The sequence below is a fragment of the Podarcis raffonei genome, chromosome 9 (genome assembly GCF_027172205.1).
Source record: "Podarcis raffonei isolate rPodRaf1 chromosome 9, rPodRaf1.pri, whole genome shotgun sequence".
NCBI classification, from domain to species: domain Eukaryota; kingdom Metazoa; phylum Chordata; class Lepidosauria; order Squamata; family Lacertidae; genus Podarcis; species Podarcis raffonei.
Window position 1 is genome coordinate 78,887,305 of NC_070610.1, and position 25,920 is coordinate 78,913,224.

The 25,920-nt window shown below is 50.0% G+C and overlaps 1 protein-coding gene across 1 annotated transcript in view; it reads right to left on the reverse strand.

Moving 5' to 3' along the window:
• Positions 1-358: 358 nt before the first annotated feature.
• PAIP2B (poly(A) binding protein interacting protein 2B) overlaps positions 359-25,920 on the reverse strand; it is a 35,076-nt gene continuing 9,514 nt past the window's right edge. Inside the window, exons 2-4 of the mRNA XM_053402217.1 lie at positions 12,073-12,236; positions 3,922-4,107; positions 359-2,814 (exon numbers count right to left, since the gene is read on the reverse strand). Of these exons, the coding sequence (XP_053258192.1) occupies positions 2,758-2,814; positions 3,922-4,107; positions 12,073-12,228 (399 nt within the window). The 5' untranslated portion in view covers positions 12,229-12,236 and the 3' untranslated portion in view covers positions 359-2,757. The remainder of the gene's footprint in view (positions 2,815-3,921; positions 4,108-12,072; positions 12,237-25,920) is intronic.

Consider the following 25,920-nt stretch of genomic DNA (forward strand, 5'->3'; position numbering starts at 1 on the left):
CCACTGTGAGAACAGGATGCTAGACTAGATGGGCCCTTGCCCGGATACAGTATGCTCTCCTTACATTCATGTGCAAGTGTTCCAGGGTAGTCCTTATGGTAGACAGAGAAATGTGCAAAGTCCTACTCTATATCCTGCCCTCTTAACACCCCCCCCAAAAAAACCTTATTCCAATGCCCACCATTCTCCATGTTCCTTGGAGCCTGGACTCCCTCTTTCATGAGATGGTACGAAGGAGAAACCAGCCTTTTCCGCCACCACGTTTTTATCCATGCCACCTGCTCCCCTCTCCCATCGGGGAGTGGTAGGCTCCGTCAGGAAGCCCCTCTGCCGAAACTGGAAAGAACTCTGCATCACACCCAGCTCAAAACCAATTTATTTTAAGAATGCATTGTTTTAAAAATGGACAGAACATAATTGCAAAGACTTCCTCAGAAAGAAACCAGAGATTGCAAGGGAGGGGGGGAGAAGAGAAAAGGGGGAGGGAATGGGGAAGAGTGGATATGGCCCCACACATCTGCTCTGTCCAATTATACTGCTGATTATTTAAATAAGGAAGCCTGAAACGTGGCTTTGAAGAAATCTGGATCATGGAGAACTTGCCCATCTCCTCCTTTTTAAAAAAGTCTCCAAGACCAAGAGCAGAGCCAGCTGCCTCTGCCCCTCTCTACAAATGCCAGATGCAGGCAGATAAGGGCAAATGGACAGGTGACCACTGAAAGCCAGGCTGGCCTCTGCCCCTCAAAGAGTTTGGGGTGGAGAACTCTTTACTCTGCACGTGCGCTAAGAAGTCAGGTAGCTGTGCAAGACAAGCTGCTCCAAAGTGGATTGACACTTGATATGCCTTTGCAATTGGGAACCCATGGAAAATCTGGGGAAGGGATCCTGACATACATACAGCTCCACGGCTAAGCTGCTTTTTCACTTGCAACTATAAGAGCACAGGCTCCCGGCTGGATCCCTTCTGTCAGTCTTGCCCCGCCCCCAAAAGTCAAGACTTTGTGGGGGCACCCTATGCATTCAACAGGAACCAGATTTTAAACGGGGAGGAGAGGGGCAAGCTGGCTGCCCTCCTTGGCAGTGAAGGTCTCTGCCCCGCCGTCTCCTGGCAGCTTGCTTTGGGGACCTGGGTCCAGACTGGCTGAACTGCAGCTGTCCCACAAGCCCATGGGGGTGTTCTTCCCATGGCCCCCAAGAAAGCAAGAGGGCTAAGCAAAGGGGCTCATGAACTGGGATCTGAGCTGGCAATGCTGATGGAGAACTGCTGCCCCCTCCCTTTTTTTGCAGATGAAGCTAGGTGTGTTCATGCTGTAAAAATCCCCCCAGCAACTCCAAAACATTCCCTCACCATTCTTCCCTCCATGGGGGAGCCCTGGAAAGAGACAAAACTTGGATAAAAAGACCCCTGGCAGTAGGGATGGGGTGAGATAGGGAAGTTTTCTAAGCTCCTGCCTAGCTCTCCTTCCCTGCTCTCCCAGGTAAGATGCAGAGCATGGTCTTGCCTTGGGTCTTTTGCTGAAGGTGGGAGCAGATACCGGACAAGCCAGAAGCTCAGAGGTTGGGGAGAAGCTCCTTCTGTGCTGTTGGATGTGCCTGGATTTTTGCAAGCTGTTTAGGGCCCGTTCGGCTGGTGTGGCCCACCTGTTCTTTCTGGTCCGCAGACAAGCCCAAATGCAGCTCCCCAAACTTCTCAGCAGCTAGGATGTTGAGGGAACTGGGCCCAGTTGGAGAGAAGAGACAAACCTGCTGGGATCAGAAACCCCCTCTGCCAAAGGCTCCTGGGCAGGAGCGGCAAAGAGCCCAAAGCCTCCCTCCTCAGGGGGAGAGAGGTCCTTTGTTTGCATTGGATCAAACAGCTGCCAGGTGGAGAAAATGTACCCTGTAGTTCCTGATTATTTTCGTTGGGGGCTGAAGCAGGGAGGAGGAGGAGGAGGATAGGAAAGCTGAGAGAGAAAAACAGTGATGCAGAAGACCAGGAAATGGTTCATCGTGCCTCAACAACTCTGTGGACTTCCTGGGACCCCCCTGCCTCCTCAGCGGGAGGCCACGTGCTTGCAAATGGAGCGGGATGAGGTTCGAGCCAACTCCCCCAAGCCCTCCGGCTCCCCTGCCTTCAAGACCCCCAGGGGTTTGGTGGTGGAAGAGGTCACTTTGCAGGCTGAGGCCCATGGAGCTGCAACCCCACCTGCTGGAATCACAACCGGCCTGAGCGAGAGAGGGCAAGAGGAAGGGAGGTACTCCAAAGCCAGGCGGAAGAGGAGAAGCAGAAGCACTGGGCTGGCTGGCGGCAGATCTGGCCTGCCCAGCTTGAGAACTTCCACCAAGGAGAGAGAGACATCCGGGGGGCCTTTCCCCGCCACGCAGCAGGGCCTGCAAAGTGTCCAAAGCATGCCCAGCCAAGGGGCTGCCCAGTGGGGAGGAGGAGGAGGCGGGTGGGCGGTCAGGAGACCCTGCTGGCGGTCAGGCTAGGCTGGCTGCTGTTAAACAGGAAAAGGTGAGAGGGGGAAAAAACAAGAAAAACCAAGGAGGTGCCCCGTCTGGATCTGTGCTGAGTCCCGTGGTGGGCATTCCTTCTCGTCAGTTTGTCTCAAAGTGTCCCGACGCAGCAAGAAAAAAGAGGGATGAAGTAGCGTAAAGAGTCGCACCGATTCGCCCACCAGGAGTCTATTTGCCCCACCGCTGCTTACGGGTCCCGCTGCCCCACCCCCACCCCCCACCCCCATCCAGAGCAAAAAGAAATTGTCTTTGCAAGAAGGTTCAGTACTTCACTCCGGGGACAAACTCCTTGGCGTCGGGGTTTAAGGTGCTTTTGCTCTGAAAGGGAGAAGGGGGAAAAGAGGTCAGCTAGTTGCAGGCAGGAAAGAACACCACCCCCCCCGCCCCAGGTTGCTCCTCGGCTTTTAACTGGCTTTCCCTCCTCTCACCCACCTGTCCTTCCGTTCAGGGATGCAAATGGCCCATTTCCCTCCATTCCCCTCTCCTGAGAGCCCACTCTCTTCCTGCCCACATCAAACGATCCATAACTTAAAAGTTTAGATCACTGTTATTTGTTGAAGTTAAGAGCCGTAACAAAATGAGGCAAAGGGACCGAAAAATGATAAAAGCAGAATGCGCTTAAGTCAGAACAGAGGTGACAATTCCAATCCAGGACATATTTTACTTTGGAAAGTGGCTCAGAATGCTGGGCCCCGTGTGGTGGGTCATTTATTACTAGTTTATAGAGACGGACAGGCGAATGAGAAGAAGCACCCCAGCCCTAAGTGAGCTCAGGGAAGACCAGTTGGGGAAATGGCTGGATTTCAGGACCTCCTTGATTTTAACCGGGCCAGAAAAGTGTGCCTGAGAGCAAGGGAGCCCACTGCCTCCAGTGCAACCACTTGGGGGACGGGTAGGGGTCTCCACTCCAAGATCATGGTGGTGCAACAAACCCTGGCAGGGCTCCCCAAGCCCCTGTAACTCTCCAAAGTAGGAGCTGAAGAGAGACCAGGATTTCTGCTCCCTTCCCCATCATTGCACAAGGGCTCTTCTCTTGGTACTTGCACCCCCTCCCTGCCCTTTCTTCTAATACCGAAGTTCTCATCTCTTGGGCTGTTCCTCATTTCTACGCCCTCTCAATAACCCCCTTCCTCCCTGCCTACTCCTCCCTGCGCGCCTCTCATGTTGAGGTATTGATATCTCAGCTTCTTCCTGGCCTGATCCAGCCAGATTTTCTCATAAAATTGTCCATAAAAACAGTTTTAAAATGACAGCTATTGGTAGCAGCTGCTGCCCCTCCGATTGCGGATGGATTCTAAAATGTGGGAGCACTGAAAAGATTCTGCCCACCTTTTTTCTCCCTCTTCACATCCCTGCCCCTTATCTGTGGCCGACCGACAGAGCCAGGTCCCCATGCCCACTTCCAGCCCCTGTCCCAGGGCTTACCAAAATGTCTTCCGATACGTGGCTGTGGGTGTTGTCGTTGACCGAGAGCCCGTTCAGCTGCTGTTGAAGCTGCCCAATGCCCTGGGGCAGGTCACGGGACGGGATGAACCAATCCTGGTCCTCTTCATCCAGCATCTCCTGGAAACAGCGGTCGAGGAATTCCTGCTCCTGAAGCTCCTCCTCCACCTGGCCAGGAAGCAGATCCACAAGGGAGGGTCACATAGGAAAAGATGTACCTCCAACTGCTTGTCATCCTGTCAAAGCTACTGCACCAACCCCAAAATAGTATGTATTTATACAATCCCTTCCTTCATCATGGAACCCAGGGCAGCAACACAGGTGGCCATCCAGAGCTGCTTAGCTTCAGCAACATGGAGGCATCAACGGCCTTCAGACCATGGCCTGGGATTCCTCCCCGGCTTGCCAATGTCAGCTGACATTGAGAAGTGCCACAAAGAGGTATGCAGCTTAGAGAAACCTGATGCAAACAAGGAGGGCAGCTCCTGGCGAGCCCCTGCTCCTCCAGATACTCAGCCTCACCTGTGTTTTCCCTTGTCAGTCACGAATCGCCAATGGCAGGCCTCTCCCCTTCTTTGTCTGACCGCTTTTAAAGCCACCTAAGTGAGTGGCTGCCGTTTTGCAATGAATTAATTCTGCACTCTTTTTTTTTACAATGCAAAACTTTGGTTAACTTGTTTCCCCCCCAAAAGATCTTTATTGAAACTTAACATATATACATAATAACCAGAATTCCCAATGATTCCCTCACATAAAAAAATATCTAAATTACAGCAGCTAGTTAATTATACATTAAAAAACCCACCACCCACCCTCTACTTCCCTCCACAGCAATTCGACTTCTTTATATTTCTTTCTACCTTTTTTCCTTGCATTCTATAATAAATTATTTTTGTTACATTCTGATTTTTCCTTCTTTCTTTATTGGTTTTGTTATTGCTTACATTTTTTTTTCTAAGGCTATTAGCATGTTATTTTTAGAACAATATTTTGACATATAATCTTCGAAATACTTCATTCTTAACTTTTGATTTGAGTGGTATCTTATAATTGAAGTTAATTTTGCCAATTCTATATACCGTATTTTTTGCTTTATAAGACTCCTAAAAAGTAAGGGGAAATCTGTGCGCGTCTTCTGGAGCGAATGCAGGCTGCGCAGCTATCCCAGAAGCCAGAACAGCAAGAGGGATTGCTGCTTTCACCACTTGCTGTTCTGGTTTCTAAGATTCAGAATATTTTTTTTCTTGTTTTCCTCCTCCAAAAACTAGGTGCGTCTTGTGGTCTGGTGTGTCTTATAGAGCGAAAAATACGGTGCTTAATTTACAAATCCACTCTTTGTTGGTATGTCCTGAGATTTCCATTTAGTGGCAATTACTACCCTGGCAGCTGTTATTGCATATAAAAAGTTGTTTTTTTCATATGTGGTATGTCTTTGCCCACCAACCCTAACAGATAAGCTTCGGGATTTTTTTTATCAAGGGGGTCTTTGAGGGACTCTCCTCTCTCAGTTGACAGGAGCACATTGTTAAACCACGGCACTTGCTCTGCAGGAGGCAGGGTGGGCCACCAACTTGGACAGCTTTAAGAGAGGGTTAGAGAAATTAATGGAGGAGGAGAGGGCTGCGCTCAGCCTCACTGTGAGGGGAGGCAATGCTTCTGAGTGTCAGTTGCTAGAAACCCCAGGAGGGGAGAGGGCTCTGTTGCTCGGATCCAATTTCCCATAATGAGTATCTGGTAGGCCACTGTGAGAACGGGATGCTGAACCACATGAGTCACGGGCCTGATCTAGCAGGGCTCTTCTTACGTACTTACGTTGCCCTCCAGCTGTTTTCTACTATAGCATGGGCTTTTCTGACTGGGATCAATGGGAACCAAAGCCCCTAACAGCTGGACGACACCAGCTTGGGGAAGGCTGCTCCAGGATTAAAGGTAAAGGTACCCCTGACCATTAGGCCCAGTCGTGACTGACTCTGGGGTTGCGGCGCTCATCTCGCTTTACTGGCCGAGGGAGCTGGCGTACAGCTTCCGGGTCATGTGGCCAGCATGACTAAGCCGCTTCTGGCGGACCAGAGCAGCGCACAGAAATGCCGTTTACCTTCCCGCCAGAGCGGTACCTATTTATCTACTTGCACTTTGACGTGCTTTCAAACTGCTAGCTTGGCAGGAGCAGGGACCGAGCAACGGGAACTCACCCCATCAAGGGGATTCGAACCACCGACCTTCTGATCAGCAAGTCCTAGGCTCTGTGGTTTAACCCACAGCGCCACCCGCGTCCCTTATGGAGGGAAGGTAGGGCTAAATAATAATAATAATAATAATAATAATAATAATAATACAATGCCTTTCTCTAATCCTTCCTTCTGCACAGGGCAATCCATCTCTTCATTAAGTTTCACTCATCAAAGCCCAGAAATTTTTGGGGATGCCAAGGCAAGGTTTTTACAGACACTTGTGTGTGAGCTCTAGCCTCTCAGTGGAGCCCATTAAAACAAGGAAAAAAGGCCAGAGACACCATAACCCTTCTCTTCCCAATCATGTCAACCTTCAAATCACCAAGCTGGCAAGGCAAGAGCAAGCTCAGATTTCACGTCTCATCAGCCCAACTGCAGATGGTGCTGTACTTCAAGCTGGCGCACGGTGGCACTTGGGACCCACTGCTGGCATGCGTCCCTGAGAGGATGGAGAATGGAATCTGCACCGGCCCCAACAACATTGCAATTTTCCTGACATGTGCTTAATACAGACATCACAGCGAGCACTAAACACCCCCCCCCCACCTGGGAACTAATCCTGCATTAGGGAGCATTGTAACACAACCATGCATGCATGTGTCTGACCTTTAGTTGGGGGAAAGACAGAAACAGGCAGGTGACAAGGAGCAGTCAAATGCAGACTTAGCTGTGGATTCACTGGGCTGCCGCCTCCCTTCTCCTCTCTTCATTACTATTAATCTCCAATCTTACGGTAGCCGTGTCTGTTTACTGAAGGCTAGAAGGTCTCTTGGCTGGGATCATGTGACATTTGGCTGTTCTGCAGGAGGCCGTCCCTAACATGCTACTAGTGATGACTTAAACAGCTGCTGCCTTCTACGGCTACCTTAATTTAGGATATTATCCCTGGCCACTACAGCAGGCTTCTTCAACCTCGGCCCTCTAGATGTTTTGACTACAATTCCCAGCATCCCTTACCATTGGTCCTGCTAGCTAGGGATCATGGGAGTTGTGGGCCAAAAACATCTGGAGGGCCGAGGTTGAGGAAGCCTGCACTAGAGAGTCTTCCCAACTGACTTGGGAGGAAAACTCCCTAGACAGAGTGGCACGGCCATTTGACTGCCAATTTGCTGCAGAAATGAATGTGTTTCTTGTTTTCCAATGTTATTAATTCCACTGTATTGCTGCAGCCACCACTTTAATTTATTGTTATACCACTCCGTTGGGTGAATGGGCATGACAAACACCGTTTCCTTTAAGCAAGTGGTTAGGGAGTGTTTTTTGTCCCTCTCTTAAAACGCTAATTAATGCCTATGGTCACCCAGTGAAGGCGCATGTTGGAAAATTCAGACTAGCTGTGATTTTTGCATTACAGAGATGCAACCAGATGACCCTCTGGGTCCCTTCCAACTCTCTAACTCATACACAAAGGAATACCTCCTTCACAAAGCCAAACTCTGACATGAGCTACTGCAAGGTGCAGTAACGGCCACTAATTTGGATGGTTCTGATAAACTCACGGAGGATCCGGCGGTGAATGGCTGCTTGCCGCACCCTCCAGTATGCCCATAAATGTGAGTTGCTGGGAAACAAGGGTGGGAGAAAAGGGGGCTGCTATCGTGCTCCTGTCCCACTTGTGGTCTTTCAAGAGGCACCTGGCAGGCCAGAGGGAAACAGGATGCCGGGTGAGCAGGCCCTTTAGCCTGACTTAGCCGCACGGCTCTTACGTCCTCATTCCAGGTGCTTCCTCCACACGCAAAGCCCAAACCAGGGAACCAAGGAGGACTAGGGACATGGTTTCTCAAGCCTCACCTCAGATTGTATGTTGGACAGTGGGTGAAATGCACAGGCCCCAGCCATGGCCAACTGGTCAAGGCCTCCTGGCCACCACCAACTGTTCCACACAAGCAGGGCCCAACACAACCTTGAGCAACCTGGCGCTCACCAGACGTTTGGATTAAAACTCCCATCAGCTCCAGCCAGCATGACCATCCTTTTGTATTTGTTACTTATTCAATGCATTTGTAAGTTGCTTTAGACAAAAAGAATACCTCTCAGTAAAGATGATGAAGTACAGAAATCAAGTAAAAGCAAAATTAAAAAGCATTGTGCAGTGCAAAACCCCTCAAATGCTCACCCAACAGCACAGTAAGAAGGAAAAGGCCTGGCCCACCCTATTAAAAGATGAGCAGAACAACAGAGATGAACAGAATACTGTAGAGTTGGAAGGGACCACAAGGGTCATCTAGTCCAACCCCCTACAATGCAAGAATCTCTTGCCCAACATGGGACTTGAACCCACGACCCTGAGATTAGGAGTCTCATGCTCTACTACTGAGCCCAAGGACTAAGTAAACATGTCTTAGGCCGACGCCTAAAAACGAAGTATAATGGTGCCTGGCAAGATTACCCAGGGACAGCATTCCTCAAGGATGTGCGTGTCGCCCAATGAAAAGGAAAGGCCTGATTTCGTGTTGCCCCATTTTACTCCTCTTGTGGATGAGGCAGATGGAGAAGATCCTCCAATGAAGGCTGCAGGGTCTGAGTCAGTTCATGTGGGGGGAGACTGTCCTCCAGGGGTTGGGATCCTGAGCCGCATAAGGGCTGATGTAGTCCAAGCAGCTGGAGATGCGGTCCAAACCATTGGGAAGGCCTCAGACTGGGGAGGACTAGTTTCACACTTCCTGACAAACAGTCCCCCAGACCCCAGCTCCCCTTCTGCTTGTGAAGCTCAGTTGCATTTGCAAGCAGGGAAGTCCCAGCCAGCAAATCCCACGGCTTTTGTGGCTTTCATTTGCACCAGCCACAGAGCGGCCTCTCCTGGACCAGGGACGCTTCATTCATCCCAGCAGCTGTCACAATGCAGGCCTGCCTTGAGAGGCCAACTTCTCACGGTTGCAGCGTTTCTCACTGCACACGGAATGCTCAACAATCCCTCCACCTTCACAAGCACTTTGTGGGTCAGGTTCCCCTATGGGCAACAGAGCGAGCAACTAGCCCAAAGCCAGCCAGCCAGCCCACCCACTCAGTTTAGGAGCCCAGCTTAAAGTTCAGCCAGACCCTATGCCACACCTGGCCTCTCCGCACTTCCACGCATGCCTCCATCCTGGGGCTTCTCCACTTCCCCAGAACGTCCTGCCTTTGTACTCTTTCAAAAGAAGGAGAATGAATGTCTCCCTGATGACTCTGTAGCTTGCCCTGCCCACAGAGAACATTTTGCAGGAGCTGCCATCCTCCTTCTTCAGTCCTGCTGCAAGCCTTCCTATCTGCTTCTGGGCCCCACCCAGAGGCTGCCCTCCCAAACAGAAGAGGCTCAGTACTGATTCAACTGGCTCCAGGAAAGCAGCAGGGCTGGTCTGCTCACCCCCAAGAAGGAAGGGTTTCGGATTTCTTGTTTTCGGCTGAAGCCGCCTCCTCTGCCAATGAGACCCTCGGAAGGCAGGCGGGGCTTCTCCTGTCATCCCTGAGCAAGATTCCTTCCTGCTGCGGAGGCTTTCCTCGCACACTGCCACATCGCAAGCTTGGCAGCTGGACAGAGGCCCCGAGAAGACAGGAAGCAGCAAAACCGCCCCGCCAAGGCTTGGAGCGCAGCAGGCTAAGCAGTTCCAGACCTCCCAGAGCAGAAGGGAGACGCCAAGAGCAGCTGAGATAAGAACCAGGGAGCTTCAGCCGTAAGGTCTGAGGGCTCAGCTCTCACCAAAACTTCCCCCAGCTCATCCTCAATGGTCAAGCACAAAGCACATTCCTGGGAGGCAGGAATATAGGAGGCTGCGTTGCAGCAGCTCAGCCCCCCTGATCCAGGTAGCCCTGTACTGCCAACTGTTCTCCTGGGCCTCAGGTGGAAAAGAGCTTCCTCATCACCTGCCAGCTGAACCTTTCTGCTGGAGATGCTGGCAGAGATTGAACTTGGGACCCACTGGAGGCCCATTCCGCCAGACTGCCTAAGCGGGAGAGAGATGGGAAGCAACGGGGCTCATTTAATGCGCTCTACTGGAGGCCCAGCTCCATCAAGCACCTCCCTGCCCCTGAACTGTGCCAAGCTGGTCACTGGAGGAGCAACTGTTCAGAAATTGGTGCCCGGGTCTCTATTTTCCTCATCCCTTCCTGTCCCTTTCGCCTTGCATGTCAGGTTTCTTTTCAGATCATGAGCCTGTGTGTAGCGTCTGTCTTGACTACACGTAAGCCGCTCAGGGAGCCTTTTGGGCACAAATGCAATAAATAGAGTTTGCCTTGCCCCATCCAGCTATGGTCCTCTCCAAGGAGCTTCCTCAGCAGGGATGGAGTGGGCAAGGGAAGGGAGCCAAGGTGGCCAGGGAGGAAAAGCAGCTGGGGAGGGGAGAGGCAAGGACAGAGACAGACCCAAGGACTCTGGCAACAGCTGCCGGGAAGAGGAGCATGCATCCTAAAGAGAAGTGGTGGCAAGCTGCAGGATCCGTCTCCCTGCCACCTCCTACAGCCCAGCTTTTGCAGCAGCTCTGCCCTTGAAGAGGTATTGAGAAGTGCAGCGAATGCTCCATGCCGAGGAGCTCGTCCTGCCTGTTTGGCAACTGCTGTGCTGGCAGCTGCTGGGCCTTCTCCAGGCGGAATTCAAGGCACTCCTGCTTACCTTTCAAGCCCCTTGTGGCCTTGGAGCCAGTGGGGTGGGGGGCACCGCTGCCTCTTCCTGTGGGAGCTCCTACGGCAGCTACAGGCCGAGCCCAAGAGGCAGCCAGAACTTGGGACTGCCAGGAGAGGGGCCTTGAGGCCAGTAGCCCAAAAGCTCTGGGCTGCCATCCTGGAGGAAGCACGGCACCGTTCCTTTCTCCTCTGTTTTTGAGAAAGCATTCATCTGTTGGGCGGTCCTTCCCCTGGCTTTTATTGCTGCTGGATTTTACTGAGTCCTGACATTTCTAAAGTTTGCAATCGGAAGCCACCTCAGGGGTAGAAAAAGTGGGTTGAAGATAATCTAAAATGAATAGATTCATAAAGACCAAATTCCTAGCTGTTGTGCAGCCACAGAGGCAAGTGGAGGCTTGCCATCAGAGAGATGAGGAAGAGACTGGGGCTTCATGAAAGATCAGGAATGGTAATTTTAGTGCCCCAAAAATCTCCTTTCTCCTCCCGTCCGACGTCTCCTGTGCCCTCTCCATCCTACTTCCCTCCTTCCGCCATCTCTCAGCCTGGTCTTTACCCAAAGATGAAGTTCTTTCAAAGAAGCTTAAACACATCCCTTGATTAAAGCCACATCTTAGTGGCATGATTTTATTTTTTTAAGGTAGGCAAATCTCTTTCTATTACTAATGCAGGTGAAGGAGAGCTACTTGCCCAAGGCTGAGGCGAGGTTGTAATGGCAGACCTCCTGCCTCCCATGGAACTTCTATAGACAGGGCTAGACACTTGCTCAACATGGGAGTTACAGAACTCCCTCCCACAGGAAGCAGTGATGGCCACATAGTTAGATGGGTTTAAAAGAGGATTAGACAAATCCGTGGAGGAGAGGGCCAGAAATGGCTACTAGCCATGACAGCTTTCCTCTGCCTCCACAGCTGTAATATTTCCAAATACCAGTTGCTGGAAGCCACAGAAGGGAGAGTGTTCTTGTCCTTGAATGCTGCTTGTGGGTTTCACAGAAGAGGCATCTTGGTTGGCCACCCTGAGAACAGGATGCTGGACTAGTTCTTATGGAAAGTCATAAAGACCAACCCCCTGCCCTATCCAGAGTGCGGGCTGCCTCAACCTGTGAGCGAGGACGACACAAAGCAGGCGGCCAGCCCAAGCATCTATTTCTAAGTGATTTCTGATTTTCTAATGGTGTTCTGTACTCTACTGGCATTTCGCTTCTCATAATCCCTGTAGGCTTCCCCATAAAAACTGGCCTATAAACCGCGTACCAAGGAACAGACTGGAGAGTCAGCAACTGCAGCAAGCCCCCTGACTGCCTCACCTGCCGGTTGAAGTCCTCTTCGTTCTCCATCCACATGTACTCGGCAAAGGGGTTGTTCTCCTTCTCATCATGCCCGTTCACTACCTGGTCCTCCTTGGATTTTGCAGGGGTGGTGGCAGTCGTGGTCGTGTTTGCCACGCTGGAACCATTCATCATTACGGAATCTGAAAAGGGAAGACGAAAAATGCATTAGGAATAGGGAAAAGAATACGGGACACTTTCACAGCTCAGGAGCCAACAGCAGATGCCACCCCAGCCCCCAGTATAATGGTCATGGTGCTTCACAGAAATACTGCCTAGGGATTGAGAATTTCTGAAAGCTTGGATGTCTGGAAAGAAGAGATTTCTCCTGTTCCTGGGCAGAAAGAAGAGAATCTCTGCTGGCACTAGGATGGGGGTAAGTGAGAAAGAGATCCACAGTACTGACTTGGCTCTCTTATACACTAGGCTGCACATAGGGCACTGAAGTCCTGCAATGAGCATCCAGCAGCCTGGGAGGTGAGAGCCAGAGGCAGGAAACACATGAGAAAGAAGGAGATTCCATAGCTACCCAGTCTTCTACATGTTTACTTGAACTCAAGGGGTTTCTCTCCCATGAAATGGGATACAGAGTTACACCCTCCCAGAGTGGAAAAGAAGATGCCCTCATGCTGGCCCATCCATCACCGTCTTCAACCATGAACTTGGAAGAGAAGCAGTCCGCTGTCTGCCTCTGTGACAGAAACCATGAGAGTGGTTGCCGGCACAGCCAACAGCAGCTGCAAGCCCTGAAGAACGAGGCAAGAGCAGCAGCAGAAAGGCAAAATGTCAGGCTGTGATACTCTGTAGGACTAGAAAGGGGCAGGCCCTGTTGAACTCAGGGGAGTGTTGCTTCCTATTAAACATGCCCAGGCTGGGGCTGTTATGCCTCTCTTGTGGCAAGACGTGCAAAGAAAATCCATAATGGGGAGGGGAACTGCTAAGAATCCCACCACTGGGAGTCACGACAGATAAGTTTCTTACCCACCCTAATTACCACTCGCTGCATCTGCAAACACCTGAGAATGGTGCCCGTGAGTGAGAGAGATCCCATGGAGACAGGGAAGCCTGCAAGTTGACACAGGGCTTTGAAGAGGATCCACCAGCATGGAAAGAGATTAGGAGCCACACAGCTGCCTCAGCACTAGTGGCTTGGGTTCTCAAGCTGTATTCTGCATTGTCTTCAAGGACAGTCCAATGGGCAGTGCATTCAAGTCATCTACAGGTAACCAGAGCATGATGGATCACTGGGTTAAGACTCTCTCCCAGACAGAATAAGAAAGCGTGACACCAGGGGACGTTTGTGCTTGAGTTTCTCCTGAGCATTGCCTCAGGCTAAGCTGGTCTTGACCGTGACAAGGAGGGCCACAGGCAAAAGAGGGTCTTCTCCACAGCAAGGAGGGCAGTGACAGTGATGAAGGAGAAATTATACTTCCAAGTCTGTTAACTGGGTAGCGGAGGGCAGGGAGGAGCCAGGAACTAGCCCCCAAAAATGTAACAGAGGAGCACTGATAATGCAAACCACCCCGGCCCACTCCAAGTGCTTCACTCAGCCTGAAAAAAGTCTCTCTGCAGGGCCCTGTCTATGAGATTTTGGCCCAAAACAATCCAGCACAGTCTACTATGCAGCGCCAAGGAGCAAGCTAGAGTCCCGGCCCCACTGCAGCCTAGAAAGCTTTCAGCTGCAGCCTCTTGATCAGCCGTGATGCCTAAGGCCACTGAGGGGACCAGCCTGTGAACCACTGCAACTGGAAGCTCAGACAAATGCCTGCCTCTCCTTGTTTTCTCTCTTGCCACACAACGAAAACTTGGTGAACTGCCCTGAGATCTAGAGTACAGATATAGGATGGTAGGCAAATTTAAAAAATAATAATACTAATACGTAATAGCATGCCAGGGAGGAGGGCTGTACTGGTGTCGCCCTCTCTGGCATGGTGGTTCTCTTATGTGCAGGGGACTGTTTTGTATGTGTAAGAAGTCCAACCTTGAGAATTCACACAAGCACTTCAACATGCTGCAGTGGGACCATCAGAGGGAGACGGAGTCTTTGGAGGGGCTTGAAGGCAAGTTCTGAGTTTGCAGCAGTTCACAAGGGCAACGACAGAGCTGCTGTGCCAGTTCATGGGGGAATGGCTGCAAGGCACCCTGCGTGGTACAGAAACATGCCTGAAGGCTTCCCACAGGCATCCGGTTGGTCACTGTGTGAACAGAATGCTGGAAAAGATGGAACAGATGAGGCTACTGGCCGGATCCTGCAGGCTCTTCCCAAGTTCTTAAAACACCAAAGCTACTAGCAACACATCAGGACTGCAGCACCAACACTGTCAGGCAAGCGAAGATGCCCCGTAGCAAATAATACTGTCCAACACAAATCCGAGTTGTGGGGCCACAGAGCCCAAACCCTATCCTGGTGGAAAATAATACGCTAAGGAGGACAAGGGTTGGATTTGGCCACCCCACCCCACTAAAACTACTTTCCATGCTAGAGAAAACCAGATGCCCTGTTCCAAATCAAACAATACTTTTCATTAATAACGTTTATTCCGTTCAATAAGTTTATTGTGCTAGCCAAAGGCCATGACCAAACACAACCATCCAAACACAAACATTTATTCATACTAAGCAGCCGCAAGAAAGACCAAACTCCCAATGGACCGCTTGGGTGACGTGAGAGCTTGAGAGAGTTTGGCAGTGAAAACTACACAAAGCACAGGAAACGGCAGCAGAATGACAACATGGGGGGCTGAGAGGGAGAACATCATCTAGGCACTAACACTTCCCAGCTGCAGTGCTTCCCCACCAACCCCTGGAGCAACATTTGGGGTATTCTCAGTGGGTAGGAGGGATGCATTGCTGTAACTGGTCTTGAAACTGGGACAGCTGGATTGAAGATCCCATCTCTGCTACGCATGCTCAGAAAATTCACTCCCTTTCAGCTTCAACTGCCCATCTGTAAAATGGGAACACAGAGACCTATAGAAAAGGGGGGCTTGTAAAGGTGCACACAAATGACCACAAAATGTGTGCTCCAAAGTTAGTAGGGAAATGCACAAAAATATGTGGATAGATTCTCTCCTTTTTGCAGTACCCCCCAACCCCTTTCCATGCCACCAACCAAATGCATACTCCGACAGGGAGGGAGGGTGTGGCTGGAGCTTCAGTCCCAGAGAATGTTGCCACAGCCTCGTGCTGCAACCTCCATGCCTGCATGTTTAAAAGATCTGCATGCAAAATCACTATTTTCTAGCCACACTGCACAAGGCCTACTCTCTCACCAGAGCCCTCTGCACAGGGCACGTTATGAACTCCACATGGCTTTCTTCAAGAAGACATTTGGACAAGGTATTTTGACTGTCCAGGCTGAGCAAGCCCTGGTTCCATGCTTGGTACTCATCTGAGGGACCCTTCTGCAAGATCCAGAATTGTTTTTGCCAGTGCTTCTACACGGCTTTATGCAAGTGAGTCGTAGGCAACTTATAACCGCCGGAAGTGACGCTTCAACGCTTTCCACATGCATCATGTCAGGAGGGTTTTGGGTATCACATGGCAGGACAGAATTTAAAACAAAGATGTGCTCCTCCCAAGCTCACATTCCCAGCATGTTTGCACTCCTGTCTCAGTGATGTCTACACTGCCTTGGTCATGTCCACAGAGTGGAAGATGGCAGGATCCCCAAGAACGTGCTCTATGGGGATTGCATTACAAAGATGTCTGCCAATGGGACATGAAGGCTGGCAAAAACAACCCCACCATGTGGAAATCCCTTGCAGATGATCACAGTGCCTGGAGGCAGGCAGTCAGGTCATGCATCCATAGTAGCGACCAGAGGAGGAATGACCGCTGGGGGGAGTGCAGAGAGAAGAAACACCCTGGCCCATCTGCAGCAGCACAACCAGACGCCTTCTTCTGCCCCAGATGCAACAAAACATGTCTCTCCTGCATCGGTCTCTACAGCCACAGCAGGTGCTGTAACTCTCCAACCCTTTGACCTCGCCCTCAAAGGCACACTCCTCCATTGTTTCCCGAGACAGATGGACGCCAAGCAACCAACCATAGACTGACACTGAAGTTCCAGTTGCAAAGTTGACTTGGCTGAGCCATCGCCCTGAATCAAAGTGCTGGCCTGAGCCTCCAGCAGCCTCAGATGTTGTGGGTTCAGGGGGCTTAGCTTTTATCTGTACAGTTGACAGGACGTGGGCAGGAAGACGAAGTTCACTGCTTCACATGGGACTCCCTCTCTCTCTTTCATCCACCTTCACCTACGTACGTATCATCGGAAGCTGCTATATCTTGAGTCAGACCATTGGGCCCATCTACTTCAGTACTGTCTGCACAGACTCCTCTCCAGGATTTCAGGCAGGGGTCTCAGCCAACCCTGTCTGGGGGTGCTGGGGATTGAACCTGGGACCTTGTGTTTGCAAGGCAGATGCTTTATCACTGAGCTACAGTCTTTCCCATATGCACTGGAAAGGCCCTGTGTCGGATTTTGGAAATTACTAACACTAAAATGAAATCTCTAATCTCTTTAAAATTCCATTGCTCCTGTATAAACTTGGCCTTAGGACATAACTTACAGATACACCAAGCATTTCATAACAAAACTTGCCCAAAGTAGCCCTTTATCGGTTTCCCAAGTCCTATATGCTTGAGCAGAAAGTACTTCCATCAAGGCAGATTGCCAAAACCACTGGCTACTGCCCCCTGCCCCACCTTATTCCTCCCTCTCTGCTGAGTAAATGAGCAGTTGATCCAGCAAAGCCACAAGATTCATGGGGGCTGGGCTGGTGAACTCCGGGCGCTGGCAAAGACGGGCAAAATCTCCTGCCAGAGTGAACTCCCCATGATGGGCAGAGGCCGCACCAGTCTCAACAGCTGAATGCTGGCAGGTGAGGGGGCCCTGCTGGGGCATTGGGTGAAGGAGGCCTTCTTGTCTCAGCCTCTGAATGTCATCCAAGCTGCATGTTCCAATGCAAACGATGCCTATCAATTTCAGGGAAAAGAGCAGAAGTAAAACTTTCTGCTTTGAACAGTCTCTGCAGGCCACGTGCAGGTCGGTTCCTATGAACAGACAGCCTTTGGGACTGCATCACACACATCTTCACAAGTGCCCTCCCAAAGACAGCGTCCAATTATTTAGAAAGATCTCCACTGTCCACGTTTTTCCTTTCCATACTTTGTAACAGGCCATTTCATTCTGTGCCGTTATGTGGCAGGTTTTCCTCAGCCACTGGTCAATGGTTGGAGCCACAGTGTTCCCCCCAAAATTTTGCTACTGCTTCCAAGACAAGAGCCCACAGTTCCAGTTCTCTTCCAGTAGACAGTACTTGCTTTGGACGCAGAAATCTCAAATGGCACCTCTGGCTTCAAAGCGTGTGCACAGGCAGGCACTAATGGGAGACTACAATCTCCTGCACCTGGAACATGCCTTGCTAAGGCCTAGCTAAGGGAACCTATCTTGAAAACCAGAGAAACACCGTGCCTCTGAGCATAGGCAGAGCACCACTCATACTCAGGTCAGATGAAAGCACAGTATTTCAGAAGAACCTTGGTCCCAAGTTCCAGTTCTTTTAGGAGTTCATGACTGCCCCTTTGGTCTAAAACGGGGGGGGGGGGGGGAGCTGACTAGGATGCTGCTCCTCCAAAGAAGCCACCCAGGCCCAGGGGCTTTTTCGGAAGGGCTCCACCCACCGCGGGATTCGCAGCCATTTCCTGAGCAGCCAAAAGACTTTCCCAGCCATTTGCCAGGTGCTGAGCAACAAAAGCTGGGAGCTGGCAGCGTCTCCCACCATATGGGCTGTAAATCAGCCCAGTCTGTGCCGAGGCCCCGGAGAAGAGAGTCCCTGCCGAGCGGGAGTTGGCAGGAGAAAAGGAACCACGTCACCCGGAGAGGCCGTGGAAAAACACCACGCGACGATGAGATAAATGGCAAGAGGGACCCCGGGAGGGAGCTGGCTGGCTCTTGGCCAAGGAGAGGAAGAGGACACTGCTCCTGCAACAGGGGAGGGGGCTAAATCCTCCCCTCCAGCCTTGCAGCAGCACTGCAGCTTAACAAGCCTTGCATGGGGAAATAGGTCAGCCTAAGGACTTCCCAGTCGGCACCTGGCGGGAATCCAGAGGAGCCCGAGGACAAGGAGAGGGGGGGCTTCCTCCACCAGACCACCAAAAGAAGACAGAGCGTAGCAAACTCAGCTGCCTGGTAACAGGACAGCAGCTGGTGAGAAATGGGAGAGTTTGCGGGGGGGGGGGGAGGTTGGTTGTCATTCAGAGTTAAGGAGCTGCGTCAGACACAGCTTCTGTGCAGCTGAGGGCAAGTTGGGCAGGGTGGGGTTGGCAGAAGGCCATCTGCAGCCAGCAAGAGCAAACCAAAGAAACAGCTTGGCTGTTTTTATAGGTGCAGGCGGGATTAGTTGAACTGCCCTGGCCCACCAGGGCAGAGAGGCTTCCTAAGCTTCCAGCTGAGAAGTAAGGAAAAACTGGGGAGGAGGGAAGAACGTATGGAGCCCCTTCTACCCTTCATGAGAAGACCAACTGATTGAGAAAAAGGCTTGCATGCTGCTTTGCAGAAGGAGAGCCTCAAAGTGGTTTCCAATCCCCAACAAGCACCAACGGCAATCGTGAAATGCAACCGTCAATCTGGCTGTGAGGGTAACCTGTTGCTCCTCCTCCTTCCCTGTGCACATTGTGCTTTGCTCTCTTGAGGAATGGAGGATCCAGAGCGTCAGGTAACCACGACCAATGCCAGCCTCGCCCAATGCCTGGGTGGGAGCCCACCAAGGCAGCCCCCAGCGGGATGGCTTCCCAGAGCGACTTGAGGAGGTTCCTCTTCCTCTAAGTCTGAGGCTCGGATCCATGAACCACAGAGACCAGGGCTTCATTTCCTAGGACTTTCAGAAATGTCTGAGTGGCTCCATGGAGGGCTAAGCAGGGTGTTGGGCTGCTCCACTATGGAGTGGGACTGTGAAAGTTGCTCCAGTTTCACCATGACTGCTACTGGAGCAGGGTTGCCAGCAAAGGATGTGATGTGCAGAGTTTCAACTTTTAGCGTGGAAGCAGCCACCCACAAAGGGCCCACAGCTCACCCAACAAAGCTACCATTTCCCATAGCTGGACCCAGAAGATCCCAAGCAGGCACCCTACCCTGGCCTTGGGTCTTGCTCTTTACATGCTCGTTGCCATGAGGGAAAGTGAAACATTTATTTGCTACCAACACAAGATGCAATCAAAGCCCACAATAAAAAGCCTCTCCATGGATCCCAGGCCTGATGCCAGATCCTTGGATTCCACAGTTTTGCACGAAGGCAGAATTCAGTACTCGACAGTGTCTTCAGCACTCAGAAAAAAAGGTTTCCCCTGCTCCCCACCCCAAGAGCAGAATTTTAGTCTTATGGCTGCAGAAAAGAACTCTGAATGTGTGCCCAGACAACCTCAGAGCGAAGGCCAAGCTGGACTACCTACAGTCAAAAAGTGGGGATTCAGTACACCCTACCCCAAAAGCTTCTTCTAATGGAATCACAGTGAGTTAATGTTCATGAAGTGGCTTCTCTAGACAGGTTCAAACTTCCTTGCAAAATCTCAGCACAGAGCCCACACACAAATTCAGAGACCTCAGCACACTCATTCACAGGGGCAGGGGATTTCCCCCATGCTCAGGAGCACAGCCATCTCACAGAAGGGTCTTCAACAGGGTGGGGAGCTCTCAGCAGGCAATCAAGGCACTTAGAAAACGCAGCATCTTTATAAGGTGCCTCGGAAGCTCGAGAGGCAGAGGACTCCTCGGTGACTGAAATGCTGCCAGCGTCAGCACATGCAACCTTCTAATTAAAGAGAGAATTTTATGGCTGCTCAGTGAACAGCATGATGTGCAAGGCACAACCACCGCTTGAAAGATCTGGAAGGCACGAGGCTGCTGGACAGAGAGCCAAGAGGCACAGACAGAGAGGCGGGCAGGGAAGCGGGCCATGGGGCAAGGACAGTCAGTTTAACCCTTGCCCCTCCCAGACACACAAAGGTGGGCAGTTTAACCTAAAGGACACAGGGCTTCTGCACCAAGATTTCTAAAACCAGGCAGCTCCTCCTCCTGTGTTGCCTCCCCAAACAGTATTCTGCAAATACACCCAAAATTCCTAGTCCATACAGAACTATGCTACACATTTGTGGTGCACCGGCACCTAGACTTTCCATGGTTAACGTATTGGTATTTTAGGTGTTACTTACTGATCCAATGTTATTGTAGTTTTGCTACTGGGATAGTTTGTTCACCTTTAGTCCCCGCACTTCACTCTCACCCATGGCTCCTAAAGCTGTCAGCATGTGACAGTGGCCACAACCAAGGGGCAGCTTTGATTTGCTGGCTAAAGCAGGTGAGGGTAGCTGATAGGTCCCAAACCCTCAGTGGGTTAGGAAATTCCCCGGCATGCCAAGACAAGCTCCGGTGGATTGAGGAGACAAGACCAACAGTGGGCCCAAGAAGGTGGTTTCTGCACATGCTGTGGAGGGAAGTAAGGGTCAGATGGGGCTCATCAACGTGGGAAGAGAGCCCAGCTAGAAGGAAAACTCTGACCCGAAACCTCCATTTCCTTGTGGGATATCTTCAGAGAAGAAAAGTCTCAGGAGTGAACGCTACACAAATCTGGAGTGGAGTCCCTAAGGTGGTTGGATGGTACCTTCTGGCAACTCCTGCAGCCAAGCTGGTGCCAAAATTATTGTTCTGCTTTCCTCTGAACCACATCAGTAAAGCTAAGGGGGGGGGGGTCTTGTAGTCTGGACAACCCAGGACCTCCAGACACACTTTCCAGGCATGTGCCCCAGGGAGGTCCCTTTGGTGCTGCTGATGCAGTGGTTTGACTTCATCTCCGGAGGTGCACTTCCTTGTCTCTCGATGGACACCAACAACTACTACTGTTTGCTGCTTTGGTATCATTTTGACGTGAAAGCAGTAAAAGAGTTCTTTTAATAAAATCAATAAAAGAGAAAGCACTTTTCTGCTTAGTTACCTGGAGCAAATTCTGAACTCGCCCCAGGCAACCAAGTTGGACAAGCTTCCTTTTCCAGCTGTACCTCCCATCCCCTCTACCCCACAAAAATAGATGTTTTCATCACTCTGAAGGCAATCACACAGGAGCCAACCCACCCCTTGTGACATTTCCGACATGCCAGAATTCTGGCGTCAACTGACTGGGTTGTGGCGGGTGCAAACCTGAGCAGCTGGAATAGGCCTGGGATCCTGCTGCTGCTGCAGCCTCTGTGGAGGAATAAGAGCTGCCCTTTGGCAGGGCCAAGCTGAGGTGCCTTTTGTAAATGATCAGCCAGTCAACAAACTGAACGATTCTCAAAGCTATTTATAGGAGCTCAAACGGGAACCCAATCGCAGGTGGCCTCTTCGCTCACCTCACCCTCGACATTCCCACCTCAAACAGCTCTTGACCAAAACTCTGCCTTTGGGAAACACCAAGCCAGTGGGGGAACAGAGGCAGACCCCACTTTCCACCAGGACCTTTTACTCAGCCTTGCAAAAAAGCCCACTCAAGTTGCTAGTCCACAAGAAACACCAACTAGCCTGTCTGTGACTACAGTAGCAATTTTCACTGGAAATACTTAAAAGGAGGGTTTCATTCAACTTTTTATGGCTAAAAGATTAGGGAAGCAAAAGGGGGGGCAGACAGTTTTCAATAACTATCTGGCAGAACTTTAACCATAAGAGCAAATCACCCGACATCCTTCAACCATTGTGACAAGCTTTCCCACATCTAGGCCCATCGTGCTACTCAAACACTATGTATATATGTCTGAAAGACAGGGTCAGTGAATCCCCCAGACGACTCCTCAGCCTTCTGGCCCAAGATGACGCCTGTTTAAGGTGGTAGACCATCAGAGCATCCTGAAAAAGCTGCTCACCCATCAGCCAAGTGCAGGTTCATCAGCCTCACCAGATGGCCAAATCAGCCAGGTTTGCAAAATCTTTAGGTTGCCGCACAATTAGATCGCATTTCAGTCTCAAAATCAGATGTTAATCCCCGTTCCTTAATCAGCTTTGAGCAGTAACCAACAGAGATAGGAATCTTCAAGCAGAAAAACAAAGGGGCAGACTCACACACTTTGTACTTAGTGAGAATGTGGCTGGTGCTAGATTTGAACCCCAAGCTCTCACACAACCATGTAGAAAACCAACCCTGACCAAACTCATGCTGTCTTTAATATGTGTCCAAAACCTGCTGTATCACTGAGTCAGTTAGCTACAATTCTTATAAGCTTTTGTCAAAGATAAACTCAATGCACCTTATAGCCAATTAAAACATACAAAAGTTGAGCAAGACTACTTTAGAAAGCACTGTAAATCATTTCATAGTAACCCTAACCCACACAATCTCTGGAAGTTCTTTGCATCAGTCTTTTCCATGAAAAACTACAAACCCTCAAACTGAAAAGAAGTTCGCTTCTTGTTGGAAAACATCAGAAAAGTTTCAGCAAAACCTATCAATAGATTTGGAGTATTTTCCCTGCTGCTGCAGTCAATAGCAGTAATATATTATTGTTCATGTTATATTGACAGTCAGGAGTTCCTTTCCCTTGATAAATATTGAGGGAGGAAAATATGACTTCACAAAAGATTGCTCTCCATGATCATATGTAGGTGTTGTTGTTGTTTTCTAAGGAGGCATTTTTAAATGTTTGCTATGTTTATTGTATTTTTTTTAATGTTTCCAACAAGAATGCTGTTAAATACATTGTGAATGTTTTAAATGCTCTTCTTAACAAAATTGTCACCATCCCAACACAGCTATGGTTTCTAGTTGACTAAAAGATCAATCCAATGAGAGACACACTTGTGAGAAGGTATGGATATAGCAGCATGCTGGAAACTTCATTCAGACTTCCCCTACAGAAATAATTAGGGTGGGGGAGGAGTACAGAAAGCACTACTTGAACCAAGCTGCCAAGGTATTGTGGTTTTGATAGAACTGCCAACTCAGCGGTGTTTTTCTAATCACTTGGATTTAGCAGCGCTGCCCCCTTTCAACTGTGTGATGCAGCAGCAAAAAAAGTGAATGCTATACTAGGCTGCATCAACCGAAGTCTAGTGTCTCAAACAAGGGAAGTCATAATCCTGCTCTATTCTGCCCTGGTCAAACCACACCTGAAGTCCTGTGTCCAGTTCTGGGCACCACAATTTAAGGCCATCTTTTTATTTATTTATTTCAGATGTGTTTCCCACTCTAGGCTCCTTTGGGATGAAGCCCAGGATGTAAATCTGATTTATATAAACCAATAAACAACACAACAGAGGCTTCAACAGGCCCGGTCACGCCCCCTTTCCCCTTTGCTCTGGAATGCAACACTCTTGCAAGACACACAGAGCAATATTAGCCTCCGGGATGCGAACATCCAAGCCACTTGCACTGGATCCTAGCCTGCTCACATGCAGTACTGAGGATGCCTCTTGGCTTCTGCTCCACGTTATGTGATGCTGGAAACTTCCTGCTGAATTCTGACACTACCAACGTCATGTAACTTCCCCAAGATAAAGAAGTCTACCATCACTACTGTGCCTGACAAACAGGTTGCCACGACTCCCAACTGAGAGTCTGGGAACCAAGGAAAGGCAACTAAATCACCAAAGGATTACGCATATCTCATTGGAAAAGACACTCCTCTCGCCTCCAAGCAAAATGCTTCTTTAATAATAGGATACACACTCAGGACTTATTCCAGAAACAGATGAGTGCCTAAAGACAAGCATTGTTGATAGACAATCAATTTTTGTCACAAAGAAACAGAGCACCACCTGGGGTCGCAGCCATCTACTCTGGAGAAGCAGCAGGAAGACACACGCAGGTCAAATGAAAGGAAGGGTAATTTTCGCTTTTTAAAATTCTATTTAAGCTGCCTTGCAGGGGGACTCTGACCTGGCCCTGCTTACCTCATTTAGTTATTGGTGACCTAGAAGACAGCACACACAAATGCACACACACTTAAAGCTTGCCTTCCGCAGGCAAGTGGCTATTTGCAAGCCTGTATTTAACTATTTCTTGGGAAACTTCCTGTTCCTAGTTCATCAATGGCATAGACCACGATCAGAGTAGGTCATGGTGGGTTGCAGTTATGTCACTGGCAAAGCAGGACAAAAAAACAGCAATCCCTATTTATGCCCTTGAAGTGCAGGGCACAGCCCACTAAACCCTGCAATTTGCAAGTCATAATTAATCAACATTATGCCCATTAATAGGATGTGTGGGATGTGTGCAGAGAATCATTTATATATTGCAAGGACATTAATGAGGTTCATCTAAACACTCCAAGGCATGCAGACTTTCTTGGGAGGCCAGCCTTTCCTGATGCAGGGGGGAGCGCAGGCAGTGCCCCCAACCAGCCCATTAGTTTCCCCAGAGGAGCAAATGACAGATATACATGAAATAAAAGTCAAGGGGAACAGTCTGGGACCGCATTTGGGTGCAGTCATACCAGCTTCCAAGAGCAACCAAGTCTTCCACCCTCTACATCCACTTGGGTTCAGTTTCTGGGTCAGACTAGATGTAAAGTCAGGATCTGGCTTGAACTCTCCTAGTACATCTCAGGCTGCATGCACTTCAAAATTCTTACTCCTCTCACCTACAACCCTCTTGGCAGGTCGGTATGACTCAAAGAGCAGAACATGCTCTTCTGTATGCTTCACTGAGGAACAGGGGTGACCCACAGGGGTGACTGTATACTCCTGAGCAGGGACTCATCTGTGTCTATTGACTCAGTAAACAGCCATGAACATTGATAGCAACATATAAACATAATAATTATGAAAGATGTCCCAAAATGACATATGTAAAAAAATAGGAACAATAAGGGCTAAACCCAGCTACAAAAAGAGTAATAAAAAAAGACCTGAAAGATTCATTTAAAAGAATATATAAAAGGAAGAAATCTCATCCACACTACTTAAAAGGTTAAGTATGAAAAAAGAAGCCACAGACATTAGTGACCCTCCCAAGGGAATGGCTAAAGAATGACAGGCACGCCTAGTGAAGCGCAACACATCTGCTTCTCTGCTTTGCAATGTTTGAGGCCTTTCACAATGCAAAGGATTCTCTCAAGAACCAGGACAGTATGGAGGGGAGAGAGGTTATGGCAAGAAGCCATGAAGGCTCTGCTCTACCTCCACTGTCGAAGGCAGCAGGCCCCTGAAGACCAGTTGCTGAAACCACAGGAGGCGAGAGGGCTGCTCTGGTCAGATCCTGCCTGAGGGCTTCCCAGGAGAAGCATCTGGATGGCCACTATGAAAACAGGTTGCTAGACTGTGGGGGCCCTGGGCCTGATCAACAACCCCGCTCTCCTGATTCTCTTAAGAACGTAAGGAGAGCCTGCTAGATCAGGCCTAGGGCGCATCTAGTCCAGCATCCTGTTCTCATAGGGGCCAACCAAGATGCCAGTTATGGGAAACCCACAAGCAGGATTTGAGCACAAGAGCAACTCTCCCCTCCTGCAGTTACCAGCAACTGGGATTCAGAAGCATTGCAACCCCCAAGCGTGGAGGCACAGCAGAGCCATCCTGGCTAGGAACCACCAATAGCCCTCTCCTCCATGATTTTGTCCAACTTAATTTTTAAAGCCATCCAAGCTGGGAGCAAGTTCCATAGTTTAGCTTAGAGACAAAAGACACAGGGAGCTCTCTCATGGAGATTCACAGGCAGACCACATTCTAGCACTGGCCGAGCTGCTGTGCAGCCAGCAGAAAAATAATAAAGATCAACAGCAATCCAACTGAGAGACCCAGATGGAGCAACTACACAGCATTCTTGACGGAAGGTTTGATCCAGCCCTCACAGAGGCAATACTGCCAAT